The 20919-nt window shown below is 40.7% G+C and overlaps 1 protein-coding gene across 5 annotated transcripts in view; it reads right to left on the bottom strand.

The window, feature by feature from the left end:
• RASL10B (RAS like family 10 member B) overlaps positions 1-12674 on the bottom strand; it is a 49243-nt gene extending 36569 nt beyond the window's left edge. For 3 of the 5 annotated variants that reach the window (XM_087883412.1, XM_087883414.1, XM_034420941.3), the window contains exon 1: positions 9881-12674. Coding sequence is in view for 1 of the 5 variants with exons in the window: in XM_034420941.3 (XP_034276832.1) it covers positions 9881-10003 (123 nt within the window). In the remaining 4 variants the exon portion in view is untranslated. The remainder of the gene's footprint in view (positions 1-9880) is intronic. The other 2 variants (XM_034420937.3, XM_034420939.3) reach the window with 2 other exon arrangements.
• Positions 12675-20919: the final 8245 nt, after the last annotated feature.

Here is a 20919-nt window from a genome sequence, read left to right as displayed (position 1 = left end):
TTCCCATCCTGCTTACAATCTTTTTGGACTGTTGCCTTCTGGCAGAAGATACAGAACAATTAAACTCGGACCACACGTTTTCTGAATAATTTTTATGCCAGAGCTATAATTGCACTCAACAATGAACTAAAGGGCCAACTTCAGTGAGCTGTTGGACGGCATTACTTGGTCTGTTTTATGGATGTTGGGTGGTTTAGGGGTGGAGAATTTGTGGTGGGTGGGGGTGTGTTTGGGGATTGTTATTGTATTGGACCTAGTCTTTGGGTGTTAAGTGAATTTCTTTGTATGGGTATACTGTGTATACATGTACAATGGCAATAAAGTTATTATTATTATTATTTACTTTATTCATTAAACATGAAACTCAGTCAACTGAACATTCAAAAATGCATCACAAAATTATTATTATTATTATTATTATTATTATTATTATTATTATTATTATTATTATTATTTTGATAAATAAGCAAATATATCCGAGAAAGGAAACATGCTCTATTGCATTCAGCCTGAGCAATTGTTAGGTAGTTTATCTTAGGAAAAAAAAACATTGGAGTTAGTCCCTCCCCATTTTTTCCTCAGAAAAATTCCACACCTTTAAAAAGCAAAAACCAGGTAGAAATCACACCATTGATACTTTCTCTTCCTGTATTTTGAAGATAAATTTTATCAGGAGAAGATACGTTTCCCTTGCTCTTCCTCCTTTATATCTAGCGCTGGTTGATATTTCGTCAATAAATACAAGTCAAGATGAAGTTAATTAAACTGTTATGTCACTGCTGTGTGTGTCTAATGTAATCACCTAATGTAATGTACTAATCATTTCAACATAATTAAGCCATGTGGTGTGTTATTTGAGGAAGCCTCTAGAACAATGCCTCTCAATCTTGGCAGCTTGAAGTCATGCGGACTTCAACTCCCAGAATTCCCCAGACAGCATAATTATATGAGAAATTATAGCATAATTTCTTCCTTCTCCCCATCATTCCAGTATAAATTCAGCATTCTTAATTCCTCAGCAGTCAAGCAGTCCTCGATTTACAACAGTAAAGCAACTCACAGCCGTTTTTCACATTTATGAAATCAGTTGCACAGATTAAATATGTCCTTTTGCATCCTGAATGGCCAGTGCCTTATTTGATTTTTCTTTTTCTGAACTCAGCAACCCCAATATTGTCTCACAAATCTTATCCTTTTCTTTTGTTTTTACAGAAAAGGGAAGACTAATAAATAGCACTTTTTAAAAGAATTAGAATAAACTGCATCGTAGAGCAGGATTTCGGTACTTGATGTTTTCCAGGTATTTTAGCCTATGTCCCATAATTCCCTGTATTTGGGTTGTGCTGGCTGGATCTGACTTTATATTTCGTTTTGGTTCACAAGGTTAAAAAAAAAATCAAGATTGGTAAAACCCAGGCCCCTTTTTATACAAGCATTGCATGCATCACACACATAAAAGGGGACAGGATTTCAATTACACTATCATGGCTGCCATCTTGATATTTTAAACACACACGCACGCACGTACCAGTTTGGTCTAGTAGTTAAGGTACCAGTATTTAAACTACGAGGTTGTAAGTTCTAGTCTTGCCTTAGGCATGAAAGCCAGCTGGATGATCTTGGGCCAGTCACTCTCTCTTAGCCCAACCCACCTCACAAGATTGTTGTGGGGAAAATAGGAGGAAGAAGGTATCTTTGCTGCCATGAGTTATTGATAAAAATAGTAAAGGCAGGATATAGACAGATAGACGGATGGATGGATGGATGGATGGATGGATAATAAAGCTCTTGCTTTCAGCCATTTTTTCTCAAGGCCAAAAGCTCTGTTCTTTCCATTTGTCCTCTCAGGCAATTTTCAGTGGTTCCACCAGCTGCTTTACCATTCTTCATATCAGAGGTGGGTTTCAGCAGGTTCTGACCAGTTCTGGAGAACCGATAGCAGAAATTTTGAGTAGTTCGGAGAACTGGTAAATACCACCTCTGACTGGCCCCGCCCCCATCTATTCTCTGCCTCCTGAGTCCCAGCTGATTGGGACGAAATGGGGATTTTGCAGTAACCCTCCCCTGGAGTGGGGAGGGAATGGAGATTTTACAGTATCCTTCCCCTGGAGTGGGGTGGGAATGGAGATTTAATAGTATCCTTCCCCTGCCACGCCCACCAAGCCATGCCATGCCACGCCACGCCACACCCACCAAGCCACGCCCATAGAACCAGTAGTAAAAAAATATGAAACCCACCACTGCTTCATATGTGTCCTACCTTGACTCAGTCTTTCATAAACAGTGGCACAAAGAATTGGACCAATACATAAAATGGGGTTTGATGCAAAAATCATATTTCCAACTATTATCATTCTTAATTTTCTAAAAGAGACCATACTGGCCTTCAAAACTTCTGAGTTGTATTGGAGGGGCTGGAATCAAAATAGAATGTATACAGAATTACCATATTTAATAGTCTACTTGGTTATCCATTTTTGCTGAATTGTTTTAAGATATTCTGCCACAACTCTTAGTAATTAATTCTAGCGTGGCTTTCTTTGAAATATTCCCCAAGATCTGTCTTAACTTTGCAACATAATAAATTAATTCACTTGTTTTTATTAGGTGCCAGTTTTACAAATAGCAAAATAAAAAGGACATTTTTACTTAGTGTGGTTTAGCAAATCCTGCATCGAGCAGATTTGAAAAATTCTGTGGTTCCTCTTAATCTTGTTATTTTATTTACTCTCCTTGAATCGATGGCATTAAGAAGTAGAGTTAATAGCATTGTGCTAATTGTGAAAAATTAACACAACAGCACAGAGTCTTGACGAATGAGACTGAGGGAACATTTTTTTTCATCTTTAGTGGAGATGTGAAAAAGTTAGAATATTGGGATCAAGTATGTACTTTGATGCAGTAGATTTTAAAAATATATGTACAATTGAAATCAGTGGTGTTTCATTTTGGCTTAATGGACAAGCAAACGGAGACATTTTATGGAACTTTGCTATTATATATGATAACTGCAGCAAATGGAAAGATTTACAAATATGTACAATAGGAAGAATGGAGAGTGAAGTTGGTGGAATTGATGGAAATGGTGAAATTGACAGACTTGATGAAAGAAAATACTTTGACAAATTTTATTTCTACTTGGAAACTGTTTTCGGATTTTTTGCAAGAAACTGAATGAAATGAAAAGTTGTTTTGGAGATTTGATGATTAGAACTATATGGCATTATGGAAACAATGTAGACAAATGTTAATCTTAGAGTAAAAGTCTAGCACATTTTTTTATTTATATGGGTACCAAAGAAAATAAGAAGTCATTGTTTTTCTATTTTGCTTTCTTTCTTGCACTTTTTCTGAGCTTTTTTTGTTTCAAATCAATAAATGGGGAGAGCCTTCTCTGTGGGGGCATCTGCCCTCTAGAATGAATTGCCCCCGGAGAGTCGTATGATCCCTGACCTACGTACCTTTCGCCGTGCCCTTAAGACTTTACTGTTTCAACAGGCTGGGCTGGCTTAATAACGAATTTTAATGGGTGCTTTAGTTTTTAATCTGGGCCAAATTATTTAATATGTTTTAAATTGTTTTTAAATTTTATGGATATATGTATTTTATTGTGGCTGTGCACTGCCCTGAGTCCCTCGGGAGAAGGGCAGTATAAAAATTTAAATAATAAATAATAAATAAATAAAATAAATATAAGAAGAAAAGATTTTTTTAACTGAGGATTGTTTTGTTCAAATCTGATCTCAGTTTTTCAACCAAACCAGTAAAATAGTTTGTAATAGATTGGGTCATCTTTTTGAGCAGAAATAAGTGAACACAGATATTTACAACTTCATATCCATCTAAAGATTTCAAACACATTTCCTCATGCTAAATTGTATTTCTTTCCCCCACCACACCTTTCAAACTTCATTATTATACTGTTTTGAACACTGTCACTGGTTGATATACTGTGAGTCTTTTTAAAAATAAAAACAGCAGACAAAGAAGAAGAGCCTTCAAATAGGATATTAATATCGCTTCTAGTAAAATGAGAGATCCTATGGATTTGCAGATAGAAATTACCTTCTCTCTTCCCAGCTAGAGTGACCAAGTATGGAAAGACAGTCCTTTACTAGAAGGGATATTAATCAACTCAGCAAAATGCTGAGAATAAAAAACAAAGCCTTGTTAAAGAAATAAAATGAGGTCCATGAGGGCAGGTGATGGAATTGTCATATGAAAAGCCTTTTCCATCAGCAGCTAATCAGGAAGCCTACAAGTAGAGTGATCAACATCAACCCTTCCTAGATGTTTTCCCTTAGCAACTGATATTCAGGAATGACCTGCCCCTGTAAATGCGATTCCTACACTAAAAAAGTATCAGACTTAGATTTCCCTCAGCCTCTATTAAAGCCACTTTTCTATTTAGCTCAATACAGGTAGTCCTCGACTTACAACAGTTCATTTAGCAGCCGTTCAAAGTTACAACAGCACCGAAAAAAGTGACTTATGACTGTTATCATAGTTACAACCTTTGCAGCATTCTCATGATGATATGATCAGAATTCAGATGCTTAGCAACTGGTTCATACTTATGATGGCTGCAGTGTCCCAAGGTCATATGATCACCTTTTATGACCTTCTGACAAACAAAATCAATGTCAGATTCACTGAACAACCGGATTACTAATTTACCAACTGCATGATTCACTTAACAACTGAAAGAAAGGTTGTGAAACAGGGCAAAACTCACTTTATAAATGTCTCACTTAACAACAGAAAACTTACGTTCAGTTGTGGTCATAAGTTGACCATAACGTATATAGGTATTTTTGTTACTTTGTTTCATTTTCATACTGCCCTCCCTAAATAGTTCAGGTTAGTTTATATTAATTTTTAAACCATTTAAAAATAAAACCAAATAGAATAAAATTAATGTAAACACCATATTAAAAGGACTGAAGGTGACAAAATCCAGAAAAAATGATGTGTGTCTGCAGATCTCTTGAAGGCATCTAAAGAAGACAGACATTTGCTATCTGTCAGGCATGCCTTCTGCAAACCAGGGTCTGAGAAGTCCTCATCCCAAGGGAGGGATGGGACTTGGTCACACTTGAAGAATTTCTTTTGGCAATGTTCATGTGCATGGGGATCATGTAAACTAAAGCATTTTCTTAGATAAGTTACGCCTAACTACCTAGGGTTTTAAAAGTAATAACTAGCAACTAGCCGAAGAACGGGAATTATAATATAGCTTCCCCAAGTTTCTCTAAAAATCAATCATGTTTTCAATTGAATTTTCTGTACCACATGGAAAGACTTCTATAGGATATGTGGTGGCAATACCTGCTGCTGCAGCATACAATAAAACATATCTGAACATATGTGTTATACCTCGCCCGAGGTAATTCTCTTCATGGAATTGACACAACTGAGGTTGTGACAGAGTCATGATTGGTGATAAAGTCTTAGTCTCATCTCAACTTGAAAAGCAGGATGAGACCAGTATCCAAAAGCATTCTCAAACTGCATACCTATTTTTTTCTGGGGAATATAATCTATCCAGAAAAAGAGAACCCGTCCCAGCCACCAGATCATGATCCTTCATAATGAGCATCTTTATCTTTCTTGGATTCAGTTTCAACTATTATCTTTCATTAATCCTATTATTGTTAGAAGATGGACATTTACTAATACCTAAGTTAATACCTAAGACAGGCGACATAGGGAAATAAAGAAGGTCATTCAGATAAAAATTATTGATGACCTCTCCCAATGTCAAAAAGCATTGGAAATGCAATGGAGCCTTGAGATATTCCATATAAGTGCCACCATTTTGAGGAGCAACTGGCACCAAGCGGTACCACATGAGATCTCTGTGAAAGAAGAAAATGGAACCATTGCAATGTACTGTATTCCCACTTCTCTCAAGTAATCCAGAAAACTATTATGGCTAAGCTTATTGAAAGTTACTAAGGAATCCAAGACAAGTCACGCTGTTTCTATCAATCATTTGTTGAAGGTCATCTATAAGGTCAGAGAATGTCTTCTGTCTCCTAACTCCACTGTAAAACTGGTCTGAAGTAAATCCTAGCGTTTCTCAACCATGGCAAGTTTAAGATGTGTGGACTTCTACTTCCAGAATTCCCCAGTCAGGGGAATTCTGGGAGTCAAAGTCTAGACATTTTAAAGTCACCAAGATTGAGAAACGCCGGTCTAGATATTTCCTGCAAGAACTCTTGAAGTTGATTAGCCATTATCGTCCCTAACCCCTTTCCCTCTTCAGATATGTATAACCGTTATTTCCTTTAAACAAGGAAATACTCTCCTCTCTCTGTGATGCATTATTGTTGTCTCCTAAGTCAATTCTCACTACTCCTTACATAACAAGGTCACCCTTATCAGGCATGGATCTATAGAATGGTTGGCAAGCTAGTCCACCCCAAGCAATGCCATATCCTCAGGTACAACATACTGAAAATAATCCAATTTATGAGAATCATTGGAGCCTCTCTTAGCTGACTCCTGCAAAGATACTTGTCAACTCATGTGCAAAAGATTTTATCAGATAACAGCTAATTTGAAAATCACATTAAGACTGATGGATAAGAGACTGTACACTTAAATATGTTTATGAGAAATAAAAATAAAAAAAATATGCAAAAAAAAAGAAAGAAAGAAAAGAAAATCACATTAAGACATTGTTTCTGGGAGCCAAGGGGCTTGAATGAAACTGCTAATTTCCTAGCAAGGCTCTGCTAGAAGCAAATCTGCGTATCGATAGGTGCATAATAAACTTGAAGTCCCAGGGCAGTCTCCTCCAACAACTGACGTTTGTCCCTCAAGTCACCTCTAATCATAACTGCTGACAATTGGAGCAGCTCTCACCCCTTCCAAATTGCTAAACAAAGGGTCATCTATCCTTGCAATATGGCTTCCAAATTCATAGAAAGAGTTTGGAGACATTATACGATCTAGAGAAATAGGAATTAAGAAATAAGAATTTCTTATAAATTCTTCCCTTCCATCAGGCCAACCAGTGATGTGTTGCTGAAATTGCACTTTGTTTAAACACTACTGTTCATTGTTTTCTTTTCTTTTCTCTTCTTTTCCTTTTTTTTTTTTTTTTTTTTTGTGGTGGGATCCTGAAGTTCCAGTCTGCACATCATGATAAATCTTTATTGCAGGGATGCACAGTTTTTCCCAATTCCTCCAAAAATCATGGTTCAAGAGAACATAAATATTTTTTTGTTTCATTCACCTTTAGGTTTAATTTTAATTTCGCAGAGTTATAATCACCTTAGAGTTATGTTTTACATGCTCCTACATATTATAGGTATCTTAGGAGCCAAATCCGAAGAATTTGGAGGCTGCATACAGCTTTAAGACTTCAGATCTTACAAATCTGTTTCATGCTACAAATAAGATGCAAATGCTCTTGCTTTATCATATATATTTGGGGGAGGATTTTGGTGTTTTTTTTACATGGGGAAAATGCTCTAATAAAAAAAATCTCTCTTCCTTTCCAAACTCTGGGAAAGCTTATCTGGTTGGACAGGAGGGGGAGGGGTGTTAAAATAAAAACTAAACAGAGTTAGACCTCATTAGCAATTGACATGGCACCACCAGGAAATCCAAGGCTGTAGGCCAGACCAGGAACTTGACAAAAATACCCTGAAGGAAGGCAAGGGCAACCAATTTTTAAATAGCTGCCAGGAAAACTTCATGGACATATCCATCAAATTGCTAAGAGCTGAGTTTGACTAGAAGGATCCATAATTCTTTTCTACTAAGTTAAAATTGTAACTGGGTAACAAGTAAAGATACCTAAAAGCCATCCCCAAACTTCAGGTGGTGGGGGCTGCACAGGGCTTCCAAAACTTTAGATTGCACACTTCTGCTCTAAAGCACACTCTTTCCTCTTGCCAGGTGCATCTTGAGTATTTTTTTCTTAGGGAAACGGTGTTCCAGTGCCCTTTCTATGCCCTGCAAAAGGCCACATGTCTCAAACGCCAGAAGCATGTTTAATATTGGGAGAAAGTGTATCCCCCTGCTTTATGTCCTGCCTTTGATGCTCAGAAGCACTCTGCTTTGCAGCACAGTTCTAGCTGAAACAGACTGGTCTCCTGACCTTACCGTGGGACGTGTGAAATAGCCAAAGTTTTTCACAGTTTGTCTTAGCATGGCAGGAACGTGACATCTGTGGGAAGCGTATGCCAGGATCACAAGGCAAGCACATGCTGAGCAGCCGAGAGCAATGACACATCCATGCACCCAAGAAGCAGATGTGCTCCCACAAAGGGAGACAGCAACATCCATCAGCTGTACTGGAGCACCGGTATTATGTGCTAGTAGCATGCAGAGACTGTAAATGCGGATGTTAAACTGGAGCACATGGTCATTATGGATTCATGAAGTTGGGCTGTTGCACAGTGGAATTTTGCTTCAAAATGTGCATTTCCACTTTGCCTTATTTTTTTCCCCTCCCAAAAGGCCTGGGGAACTGCAATCAAAAGGTTTTGGGATGCAACACTGTGCCCAAAGCAACCATGTTAACAGAGGTCTGGAAATGGGTTCATATAGAAGAATAATTCATCCATCTGACCCAGGCCATGAACAAGAGAGCAAGTGCCTCCTAATAACTCCAGTAACTGAGTTAAACTGCATGCAGTTGAAAGTCTTCCCAATGTTCATATCCCAAGATGTTACAATGGTGCTAAATTGACACTCCCACCGCCTGATCTTTGCCACAGAGCCAAATGTTCAGCCATTCTCAAAAAGATGCACAAGAAAATGAGGAGGGGAAGGGATTAGGAAGAAATTTATATAAACACACAAGAGACACTTGTGGGATGCATTACCCAGAAGGAAGGACATACTGGGTCTAACTGGAAGAGCCCACTAGTATTTTAGTAATTTAACCATAGCACCTGTGGTGTGAAAAATCAGGGGGAAGCAAGTAGACACCCAGTGCAGTGTTTCTTAACTTCAGAAACTTTAAGATGTGTGGACTGCAACCTGTCTGGCTGGGGAATTCTGGGGATTGAAGTCCACACAAGTTCCTGAGGTTGAAAAACATTGGCCTAGTACAAGAACCTCCTCCCCCCTCCCACCAGCAGTCCTGACTCTGCAGCCAAGCATTTTTCTAAAGATCCTTAAGGATCTTACGTTTCCTCCCCTTGCTTGATTTAATGTACCCTCTTCCTAAAGTGATCTGCTGAAGGCTGAATTCCTCCTTGGCTGGCCCAAGCTCTCCCCCCACCTCCCCCGTCTCTCTGATTTCAGCATCTCCTTTGATGGCAAAGTATGCTTTTTTTCTAACACTACAGAAGAACCCACAATTTTGCCCACAATCCATTTTGGGAGATTTGGGAGGGGAGAAACAGCAGCAGCAGAAGAAAATGACAGCGAGAGTTTTCTTGTGGTGGCATTTCAGAGTCACTGTCACGGGATCCGTCCACTGCCTGCCTTCCTTCCTTCCTTCCTTCCTTCCTTCCTTCCTTCCTTTCCCCCCTCCCGCCACCAGGCGACTCAATCAGCAATTGCTGAGCCCTCATCCCTGGCTTCTCTAGGGCTCTTCCCCACAAACCCCCGTGGAGGCTGGGAGAATGTTGGGAGGGAGACAAGGAAGAGCCCACGGGACCCTTGCCTGCCACCCACCCCCCAAAACCTCATCCTACCAGGTGTGCAATTGTTAACTTGGCCCTTTCCATTGGCATTTCAACATCCCCTTCACCTACAGCAGGTACCTGGTTCACCTGGGCTGCTCCTTTCTCTCCTTGCACACCCATTGTTGTAAGGTGAGAGGGTCCCTTTTCTTTCTCAACACCTTTTTTCTCTCCTCTCCTCTCCCCTCCCCCACCTCCCCCCCCCAAAAAAAACCCCGGACATCCCTTACCTTGCAGTGATGATCACGCCAAGGACACTCTTCCCCCACTGTGCAATGTCTCTGGTGACGGATCCTAAATCCTTGAAATCCGTGGGGGGGCCGGCTGGCTGTAGAGAAGGGGAAATATTCCATTCAGTAGTCCCACCCTGATCTTGGAAGATATGGGGTGGGGGGCTGGAGGAGACAACTGCGATCGCGGACGCGGGTGGGGGGGAGTGGGGGTGGGGGTGGGTGGGAAGAGAGAGAAGCCTACGGCTACTTGTAGGCAAGAGACCAGAAGGGACTCTGGGTGGAGGCAGATCGGCTGCTTCTGCGATTCAAGGGACGGCGCTTCCTCCCGTCGGTTTCGGGCTGTAAAACCATCAACGGGATGCGCTCTTCTTCTTCTCGCTTCATTGGGTAATGCAGGGAAGTGTGTTCGGGAAGAGCGCCCTGTGTGTGTGTGTGTGTGTGCGTGTAAGGAAGGAAAGGTGGGGGGGGGGAGAGAGTAGGAAATCTCCTGCTACTGCCTGCTGGAGATCCACTGGGTCACAAAGCCTGACGTGTTCCGGCTAACTTTGAAAGAGAGGAGTTTGGAGAAATCCTCAGCGGCAGAGAAGAACGTGTCACGCGGATGGGGATGGGCAGGGCCTCTCCTGACCCAATTGCCGGAGGACTTCATCGTGTCCTCCTTAGATTTAAATCCTGCCTTTTCTCAAGGGGTTTTCCAGGTAGCTTCCATAACGACCTTTTTTTTTAAAAAAAAAAAAACCTTATCAGCACAACAACCTTGAGAGGTAGGTTGTTACCAAGAGAAGTTTGGGACTCTTGTGCCATCCTTTAACTGCTACCTCAGTTAGCAGTTGTAACTACGTCCTCACTTAGTCTCGCTGCTGGGTCGTGAGAGAGTTGATGGCAGGAATGGTGAGAAAGGATAAGGGCGTCACAGAAAGGATAGGATAGAATAGAATAGAATAATAGAATAGAATAGAATAGAATAGAATAGAATAGAATAATAGAACAGAACAGAACAGAACAGAACAGAATAGAATAGAACAGATACTCCTGGGATTTCTGCTACACCAGGGAATTGAAAATTGTGCTGATTTTAGGGGTTTAAAAATTGCCTCTCTTTTTAAAGGCAACTGGCTGCATAAGGAATGAAAGTGGCGGCATCTATGCAAATAATAAAACATGGCACGCTTACTTACCTGTAGTTGGCTAATTAAATCACAACTGATGTAGTGAATCTTAGAATCATGGAATTCGAAGGGAGACGGCCGTTACACCTTTCGGCTCTGTCCAAGAAAACCAATTAAACAATCTATGAGAGAGGACTGAAGAGCCTCTACTTAAAAATCCCCAGAGATGAAGAAGAAGAGAACCCTTCATTTCAGTTGATAAAACACTTTGCTGTTGTGTAGATCTGACAATAAGGAAGTTCCCCTTTAGATTAAGTGAACTACAGATAACTGTAGCTTGTGCACATTATTTCTGGTCCTATTTCTTTTCCTGTTTCCAACCACCTTTCCCAGGCATTTTATTTACTTGAACAGATCATCCTAAATTCCTTCAACCATGAACATGTCCCAGGATAATGTTGCAGGAGCCATAATCATATAATCATAAGTTTATTTGTCAAGGATATATAAGATAAGAGGTAAAAGTATAAACATAATTTGAATACATGAAAAGAGTAAGTAAAAAAGGAATATTAGACAGGGATGGTAGGCACGCTGGTGTGCTTATGCATGCCTCTTACAGACCTCTTAGGAATGGGGTGAGGTCAACAGTAGACAGTTTAAGGTTAAAGTTTTGGGGGTTTGGGGAAGAAACTACAGAGTCAGGTAGTGCATTCCAGGCATTGACTACTCTGTTACTGAAGTCATATTTTCTGCAATTGAGTTTGGAGCAGTTTACCTTGAGTTTGTATCTATTATTTGCTCGTGTATTGTTGTGGTTGAAGCTGAAGTAGTTGTTGACAGGAAGGACATTGTGGCAGACTGGGACCAGAAGTTTTAGTCTTTTGAGCTTTGGGACTTGTGCTGGAGCCCATCCTCAGGGAACTTCTCTCTAGCAGAGTGTGGACTTTTGGCTATTCTGTGTGTGGTGGTAGACCTTGATTTACAACCATAACCGGGACCAGAATTTCCGTTGCTAAGCAAGACAGTTATGTGAGTTAAACCCGATTCTATGGCCTTTTATGCCATGGTTGTTAAGTGAGTCATTGCAGTTAAGTAAATCCAGATCCCCCCCCCCTTGACTTTGCTTGTCAGAAGCCAGCTGGGAAGGTTGCAAAGGCTAGTCATGAGACTCTGGGATGCTGCAACCATAGTAAATCCATGCTGGTTGCCAAGCGCCCAAATTTTGATCATGTGCTAGTAGGGATGCTGTAATGATGGTAAGTACAAGGATCTGTTATAAGCCACTTTTTTCAGTGTCATAATGTTGAATGGTCGCTAAATGAATGTCAGTTGAGGATTACCTGTAGTTATAGTCTCATCAAAGTGCAATAGGAATAAGGAATTGTGTATCTTTGATCAAGTACTTCTGATGCAACTTTTCTTAACCTTGGCAACTTTAAGATGTGTGGTCTTCAATTTGCTGGCTGAGGAATTCTGGAAGTTGAAGTCCACACATCTTCAACTTGCCAAGTTTGAAAAACACTGCACTAAAGCTAGCATGGACATCCAAAAATGCTGCCCCTGGTCCTGTGGGAAGAGCTCTTCTGGCTTCCTAAAAATCTTCAATGATGAGGCAGAAGCAAGAAACGAAGTTCAAATCCAACCTGACCCTATTTCCACCCAGCAGCTATTTTGCTTTGAGCCCCACCTGCCCCCTAGGCATCTTTCCCTTCAAATTATGACAACCAATAGGAAATTGCTCAGTGTTGCTTTGTAATCAGAAATGTAAGAAACTCTGCCCTCCTTAGGGATGAGAAATTTGTAATCTTCCAGTTATGGCAGAACTACAGTTTACATCGTTGTGGATGAAGAATGCTGGAATTGCAGATCAGCTGAGCTGGAGGATCATGATTTCCTAATCCTTAAGATTTTTCATCCCTCAGTCCAAATTTGTCTTCTTTTTATGTATTTAGCAGAACAGTAGCAAATGTTTGGAATAGCCTCAACTGATTAAACAATTGCAAACCATACCTTAAGTGGGCCTCAGTGCATCCATTTTTAATCAAAGACTGCACTATTAATTTCACATGCCGATGCTGAATTCAAACAATATTTTGTAAAATAAGGCATTTTTTTCTTCGTTGTTCATTTTTATCTCCCCAGATGTCCAAGAAATTTTAGATTGGTGTATTGGCACATTACATTTAACCATTTTCTGGATCATCCAATACATATGTATGGCCATAAATAATCAAATGGACTGGGATCACATTATAAATCAAGCATGTATAAAAATAAACAAGGTTAACAAGAACCACAGTTAATGTGTTTAAATGTATTCTCTTTCATTAATCTGGGTAAATGCACGCGGTGTACATATATGTAGTCCAGTAGTCGGCTTCAATTTAGTTTGCTACTGGTTTGCTCGTGCACGCGTGCTTGCACATTCACAGAAGCGTCCGGGTGGGTGGGCGGAGCCTCCTGCCGCTGCCGCTACTGGTTCGCCTGAACCGGGGCGAACCGGTAGCAACCCACCACTGATGTAGACCTTTTCTTATAACCACAATTGGGACCAGAATTTCCATTGCTAAACAAGACAATTGTTATATGGATTTGCATCCATTTTATGATCCTTTTCGCCAGAGTTACTAAGCAAACCACTGCAGTGGTTAAATGAATCATACAGGGGTTAAATGTAGATTTCCCATTGACTTTGCTTGTCAGAAGCTGTCTGGGAAGGTCGCATACAGTGATCACATGACTCCAGAACACTGCAACTGCATAAATACACACCAGTTGCCATGTGCCCAAATTTTGGATCACATAAGTGTGGAGATGCTGCGACTGTTGTTAAGTGCGCAGATTGGTGTAAGTCATTTTTTTTCCAGTGCCATTGTGATGGTTAAATGAGTAGTTGTAAGGACTATCTATAGCCCTAGTAAGTTTTCTTGAACTGGCAAGGAATGTCTTCCTGTTATTATACGTACATTAATCACACGATATACTGTAAACGAACAATAGATTGTGGCATTCATGGCCCTGGAACCTACACGTGTGTCTGAGCAGTTGTTTATTTAATTCAATTCTACTTTGTCTATTGAAGAGCACCCCAATACATCGTTCTGAAGCCCATGTCATATGGGTTTCAGGGAAAGAGGAGGTTGGAAATTAACAATAATTGTCTCTGGCTTTTGTGATTCCTGCAGACTTTGTTCCTTTCCCAAAACCAATATGTCTCTGCTGACCTCCAGGATTCGTTTCAACACCATAAACTTACTGCAAGTCGCTTCCTTCATTTCAAGAGCTGCCCATCGGTCCACCAATGCCCTAGATGAGATCTACATTCCCCTGGTTGCTTTCTTCCATGTTAGCATCGCTGTTATCTCTTGGGATGGCCAAAGATTATCCAAAGAGATATCGCTTCTCAGTGTGGTCCAAAGTATGTCCCTCAAGAGACAGTTTCAGACAAATTTTCATCTAAGGGTGAACACTTGGATCTCGGCACTTTTTGCAGATGCATGCCTATCCACCCAAACTGCACCATTAAAATTCGACATAAAAATGCCAGAAATTGGTGCTTTGTGCTGGTCCTCCCCCAAATGCTCTGATACTCTTAAAAAGGCATTTAAGTCAAGCTCAACACCTGTGACATGAGAGCATGCAGTTTTCCAGGCCACAATATGGATGTTTTGTTATTTTTGCTTGTATGCTGCCCTTCTCGCCTAGGTATCTTGCTTGCCATTGCTTTCTCTCAGGATATTTTAGTCTCCAGCCACATACTTATTTGTCCTGAGCCTCCTTAGCTGAATCCTGTCAGCCAAGTGCAACTGCACCAACGAGAAAAACTCTTTAGCATTCCCCTCTCTCACCATGAACGTCTTTATAATATGCCACTCTATATATAATAGTACTGCATATACTGTAGAACCACTGTATATAACAGTAGGAGGATTATAACAAAGAGTGCAGAGAAGAGCAACCAGGATGATTAGGAGACTGGAAACTAAAACATGAAGAACGGTTACAGGAACTGGGCATGGTGAAGAGACGGACCAGAGGAGACATGATAGCAGTGTTCCAATATTTGAGGGGCTGCCACAGAGAGGAAGGGGTCAAGCTATTTTCGAAAGCACTGAAGGCCAGACAAGGAATAATGGGTGGAAACTGATCAAAGAGAGATTCAATCTAGAAATTAGGAGAAATTTTCCGACAGAACAATCAACCAATGCAAAAGCTTACCTTCAGAAGTTGTGGGAGCTTCATCACTGGAGGCTTTTAAGAAGAGATTGGACTGCCATTTGTCAGAAATGGTGTAGGGTCTTCTACTTGGGTGGTTGGTTGGACTAGATGACTTACAAGGTCCCTTCCAACTCTGTTAATCTGTAATCTGTAAAATCCACAGAGCTCTCAGAAATGGAAAAATGGTGTATGTGTGTGATTGAAAATTCCTACCTGCCTATCATAGCAGAATAGTCAAAAAGACAAGAAATTGATGGAGTTAGCAGAGATAGTTAAAGGTAGTGAACTTTGCCTTATGCAAAAGTGAACGAAACAATTGGGGCTTAAAGAGACCCACAAATGAGGGTTTATCGGGTGGCAAATCCTCGTCATCAGAGAGATTCTGCTTTGATTACAGAAAAATAAACACTTTTCTTTCTCCTTGGAATTTACTTCTGGACTTTGTGCTTGAGGTGGAAAAAAAATGAAACTTTTGGGTTTTGCCAATTAGATAAGTTTGTTGTTATAGAAATGGCTAGTTTGTATTACTAGGTAAAAATAAAAGTTGAGGTTTGATACTATTATCTTTTTCTACTGCACTAAAGGGAAGTCAATGCCTTTTTTCCTCTTCCTTCCTTTTGCCGTACACTTTTCCCTTCCCTTTCCCCTCCTTTAGTTTCCCACTATTTTCCTTTGTATTTTATATTATAAACTAATCAAAAACAAATTATAAAAAAGACAAGATATTGAATAAAATGTCAATCATTTGTCTAGAAACATGATGTTTTTTAAAAAAACAAATGGGAGCTGTGTTGGTTAGGAAAAAAGCAAGTCATTTGTAGATGATCACACTGTATATATGCCTTTATGTGGATGCCTCTGTGAGTGGGAGAGAGAGAGAGATTTCTTCCCGCCCATACAGTTTTCCCACTGGAACCATAAAGGGGAAAATGTCTACTTTTTCAACAACCTTCAGTGACTGCATAGATACAGCTGCTGATTTGAAGTCAACGGCACAAGACGGTAAGCCAGAAGGCTGCGATCACAAGATGATCTGAGACAAGGAAGGGAGAAATGTCAGGTTCTTGAATGAAAGCCTTTAGGGGAGCCAGATAAGGGTGGGGGGGAATCACAAAGCAACTGTTGGAAGCCAGGCACTTCAACTGTATTGCACAAAGCTGAAAAGCAGAGACAGTGCCACAGGGGAATCCTTTGTAGCAACAGCTGCTGCCTGCATTTTTCTTTCTTCTGGCAAGATCTTCCACCTACCAGGGCAGGAGGTGACAGAAGCCTGGGGCATCCGACAGGCCATTTCCAAAGCATGTTGTGTCACATAAAATCAGTCGTGATTACTTCGTGTCAATAGGACCTAGTCACAGAGACAGCACCCTGTCTGGCCTTGCCTTTCTTTAAATGGTTTGTTGGTTGTTGAACAACCCAAAAGTCAAGACAAAAACTAAAAATACAGAATTAGAAACAAGAAAATGAACTAAAAACAAGGCCAGCAACAACATTGGGAATGAATTTATGCACACATATGTAAATCTTCAGCAAAAAGTTTTAAACCTTCAGTGACTATATAGCTTTACCACAAATGTTTGTATAGAAAAAAGCTAAACTATTAGGAAAGATTTGGTTAATATAGCCAAGAAATGGTGGATCTGAATAAATGTCTGTTTAATTTTAGGTTTCAAAGACATAATCCAGAGGTTCCAGAATATAGGGATTTATCACGTTGACTTTTGTCGTGGGCACGATTTAAGTGTGTTAAGCCTATCCAAAGCACTTTTTGTTCAAGTTTGGCAGGAAATTGTATTGGGTAATGATTTAGAATAACAGAGTTGGAAGGGACCTTGGAGGTCTTCTAGTCCAACCCCCTGCTTAGGCAGGAAACCCTACACCACTTCAGACAAATAGTTATCCAACATCATCTTAAAAACTTCCAGTGTTGGAGCATTCACAACTTCTGGAGGCAAGTTGTTCCACTGATTAATTGTTCTGTCAAGAAATTTCTCCTTAGTTCTAGGTTGCTTCCCTCCTTGATTAGTTTCCACCCATTGCTTCTTGTCCTGCCTTCAGGTGGTTTGGAGAATAGCTTGACTCCCTCTTCTTTGTGGTAGCCCCTGAGATATTGGGAACACTACTATCATGTCTCCCCATATCCTTCTTTTCATTAAACTAGACCTACCCAGTTCCTGCAACCGTTCTTCATATGTTTTAGCCTCCAGTCCCCTAATCATCTTTGTTGCTCTTCTCTGCACTCTTTCTAGAGTCTCAACATCTTTTTTACATTGTGGCGACCAAAACTGAATGCAATATTCCAAGTGTGGCCTTACCACACTTTAAGAGCTGACCAACTGCTACGATGATGTAATACTGGGAATGAGCCAGCAAAATTTCTGTTGTTAAGTGAGACATTTGTTAAATGAGGTATGCCCCATTTTACGACTTTTCTTGCCATAGTTGTTAAGTTAATAACTGCAGTATATAAGTTAATAAGATGGTTGTTAAGTGAATCTGGCCTCCCCACTGACTTTCCTTGTCAGGAGGTTGCAAAAGGGATCACATGACCTTGGGAAAACAGCAACGGTCATAAATATGAACCAGTTGCCAAGTATCTGAATTTTGATTATGTGATCATGGGGATGCTGCAAATGTCATAAGTGTGAAAAATGCTCATGTCACTTTTTTCATTGCCATTAATTTTGAACGGTTACTGCTGTAAATCGAGGACTACCTGTATCAAGGAGCTCCAATTTAATTGGAATTTAAATTCCAGCAAAAAATAAATAAAAATGTTGCTGTTTGTAATTGGCTGATTTGACTCATTCTTAATTCCAATTCCGGTTGTCTCTAGATATGATGGCATTTCCCCTGAAAGAACAAATTCCAGGTTTTGGAGGAGATGAGTTGGAGCTCCTCCTGGTGCAATCATCACTCAAACAGGTCAAAACCGTGGTCGGACATGCTGAATTTTGGCTAGCATGCCAGTTGTGGAACTTTGGGAAATCAGTATGCCCTTTCAACACGTGAGTCCCGCCCTTGCCATCTCATGGTTAGACGACTGCAGTGGGCTTTTCGTAGGACTGCCCTTGGAGATGATTTGGAAGCTGTAGTTGGTTCAAAATGCAAAGGCTCAACTGCTGACAGGAAGAATCGGGTTAGTAGCACGATACCTGTGCTGTGAGGTTACTTCATGATTACCTATAGATTTCTGAGTCCAATTCAAGGGTGGTTCAACCTTTAAAAATCCTACATGGTTCAGCATCCATGAATTGTTTAGCTGTCTCTCCCAACAAGAATAAACCTTGATTTGTCTTTGGTATGTGTCTCTGGTATCACCCCTCAGCATTTCTGGTTATTGTGTTCTACAATTGCCTTCCCTAATCTGATGCTTATCAGCTATGTTGGGCTCAGCTCCCAGAATTCCCAGTTGGCTTTCAAACACAAAGCAGTTTTGCTCACTCTGAACTACCCTTTTGGATGCAGGAAACTCATTCATATTACAGCAGGGGTGTCAAACTCGATTTCATTGACGGCTGCATCAGGATTGTGTTTGACCTCGGGGGCCCAGGGTGGATGTGGCCAGGGAAGGCGTGGCCAACTTGACATCACTCGTGTCGGGGGCACCTGTGGTGGCCTGAGCGCTCTGCCAGAGAAAACGGGCTCCCAATCTTTGTTTTCGGTTGGGATGGCCTCCTGCAACCCTCTTCCAGCGAAAACTGAGATCGGGAGGGCTGCTGACAGAGGCACCTTCACTGTCTCCAGGCCAGTGGTGGGTTGCCCCTGGTTCAGACTGGTTCGCAAGAACTGGTAGTAAAACCGGCAGGAGGCTCCGCCCACTGACCTGGACTTCATCATAGGTGAACTGCGCATGTGCGGGCATGATGCAAACTGGTAGTAAAGATAAATAGAACCCACCCCTGCTCCAGGCCAGCCCCATGGGCCAGATCTAAGCACCCTGCGGGCCGAATCTAGCCCGTGGGCCTTGAGTTTGACACCCCTGCATTACAGGCTTAAGCCATTTTGGTTATTCCATGTCTGCAAGGGAGAAAACAAACAAACAGAAATCTCATTCATCAAACTACAATACCAGGATTTATTGGGAGTAGCCATGACCGGTAGGTACAAAACCAATCGTATATTTGTTGTGTGGAGATACTTAAGATTTTGTAGAGAACATACACCATCCATTTGTAATAGACTGTACCCAATTTATCCTATTTGTCCTACCTTTATACAGTGTATTTAATAAATTGGCTACATCATCACCTGCCTCCCTTACACCTTACATAATTAGTTAACTAGGGCAGCACGTTAATCACACATGTAATTTTCCCAATGTTCTGTCTCCTGAGATCCAATATTTTGCATAAAATGTTTCTATTGCAGTAATCATATATTAAAGAACTATGCAATATTTTCTCAAGTTACAGTACTACAAACATCGTAACACCATAACATCTAAACTCACTGTAACATCTATTTCTGCATAACCAAAGCAAGCCAACATAACAAAGCAAAGCCACCAGAAAGCAGAATCCCTACACCATTCTAATGACAAAAATCAAGTACTGAACTTTACTTTGCCTCACCCCCTGCCCCTGTCACCAGCCAGTTTGGGGGGAATGAGCATCCCATTGAAACTTTACAGTACAGATATATACTGTATGATGAGCACAACATCGGATCACACGTTGAAGAGATTAGCTGTAGAAAGAAGGCCTCTGTGTTAGATGGAACATCCATGGTGCCAGTAAAATATTATATCCCTTCGTTAACCATGGGTTATTATAGATGGAGAGCAAGCACACCACATAGGTAAGACACATGAACGGGAAAGCTGATCAGAAAAAAAAAAGTATTACTGATTTAAACTTTCCCCTAAAGAAGTACTGCATTGCTCAAGGATTTGTTCAGAAGAGAGGTCATTGCCTTTGAATGGGTTTAAACTTCGGTATTTAACTTTTATAGTCTTTGGTTTTCATCTCACTCTTTATTGTTTTGTGTTATATGCAAACCTGTCTCCAGGAGGGTTTCTCAGGTTCCTACCCTGAAGGATGGATCGGAAATAAACAAAATAAGAATCTGATCTCTCCCAGTAACTAAGAAGCTCCAGCTGTACTGGAAGACTTAACAGCAGTTTGGCTTGTATTACAGCCTAAAAGTAGGAATCCCACTAAATGTCTTGCCTCCCACTTCCTTAGTTCTTTCCCGTTGCCATTCCTGACAGAACACGGCCAATTGTGTAAATTACATTTATTGCTGATACAAAGCAAAGCTCAGATCCATCATCCAATTCCGCCCTCCTCCCAGGGGTCGAATGGTTCTGAATAGATGGGGGGGGAATCGTCTTCTACTCCCCTCTGGACACATCTCATGGCATCCTGTCAATAGAATAACAGCACCAGGTCCACCAGGAAAAAAAATATATGGATGCAGTAGCAGTTTCAAACAGGTCTGGGCCTTGCCTGCTACTTTTATTTCATTTTGGTCTTTGGCCACCAGCTTTATTGATGTTGGGCATGTGGCTTCACCTCACTGATCTGGAGGTGGAAGAGCTCCAAAGCATTTATTCTTGTAAAACAGCTTCCATTTGTCTCATTGCAAGAGACACATCTTGAAAATGCTATGGTTCTAAGTTTCTAGGTCATCCTTTTTACTATCTAAATGTTGACAAAAAGATAACTACTGTATGTGCCTTCCTCCATCCCACCCTGCCGATGG

This window comes from Pantherophis guttatus, chromosome 1 (assembly GCF_059756535.1).
Source record: "Pantherophis guttatus breed Tessera chromosome 1, ASM5975653v1, whole genome shotgun sequence".
Lineage (NCBI taxonomy): Eukaryota > Metazoa > Chordata > Lepidosauria > Squamata > Colubridae > Pantherophis > Pantherophis guttatus.
This window is presented reverse-complemented; position numbering and strand designations above follow the sequence as displayed.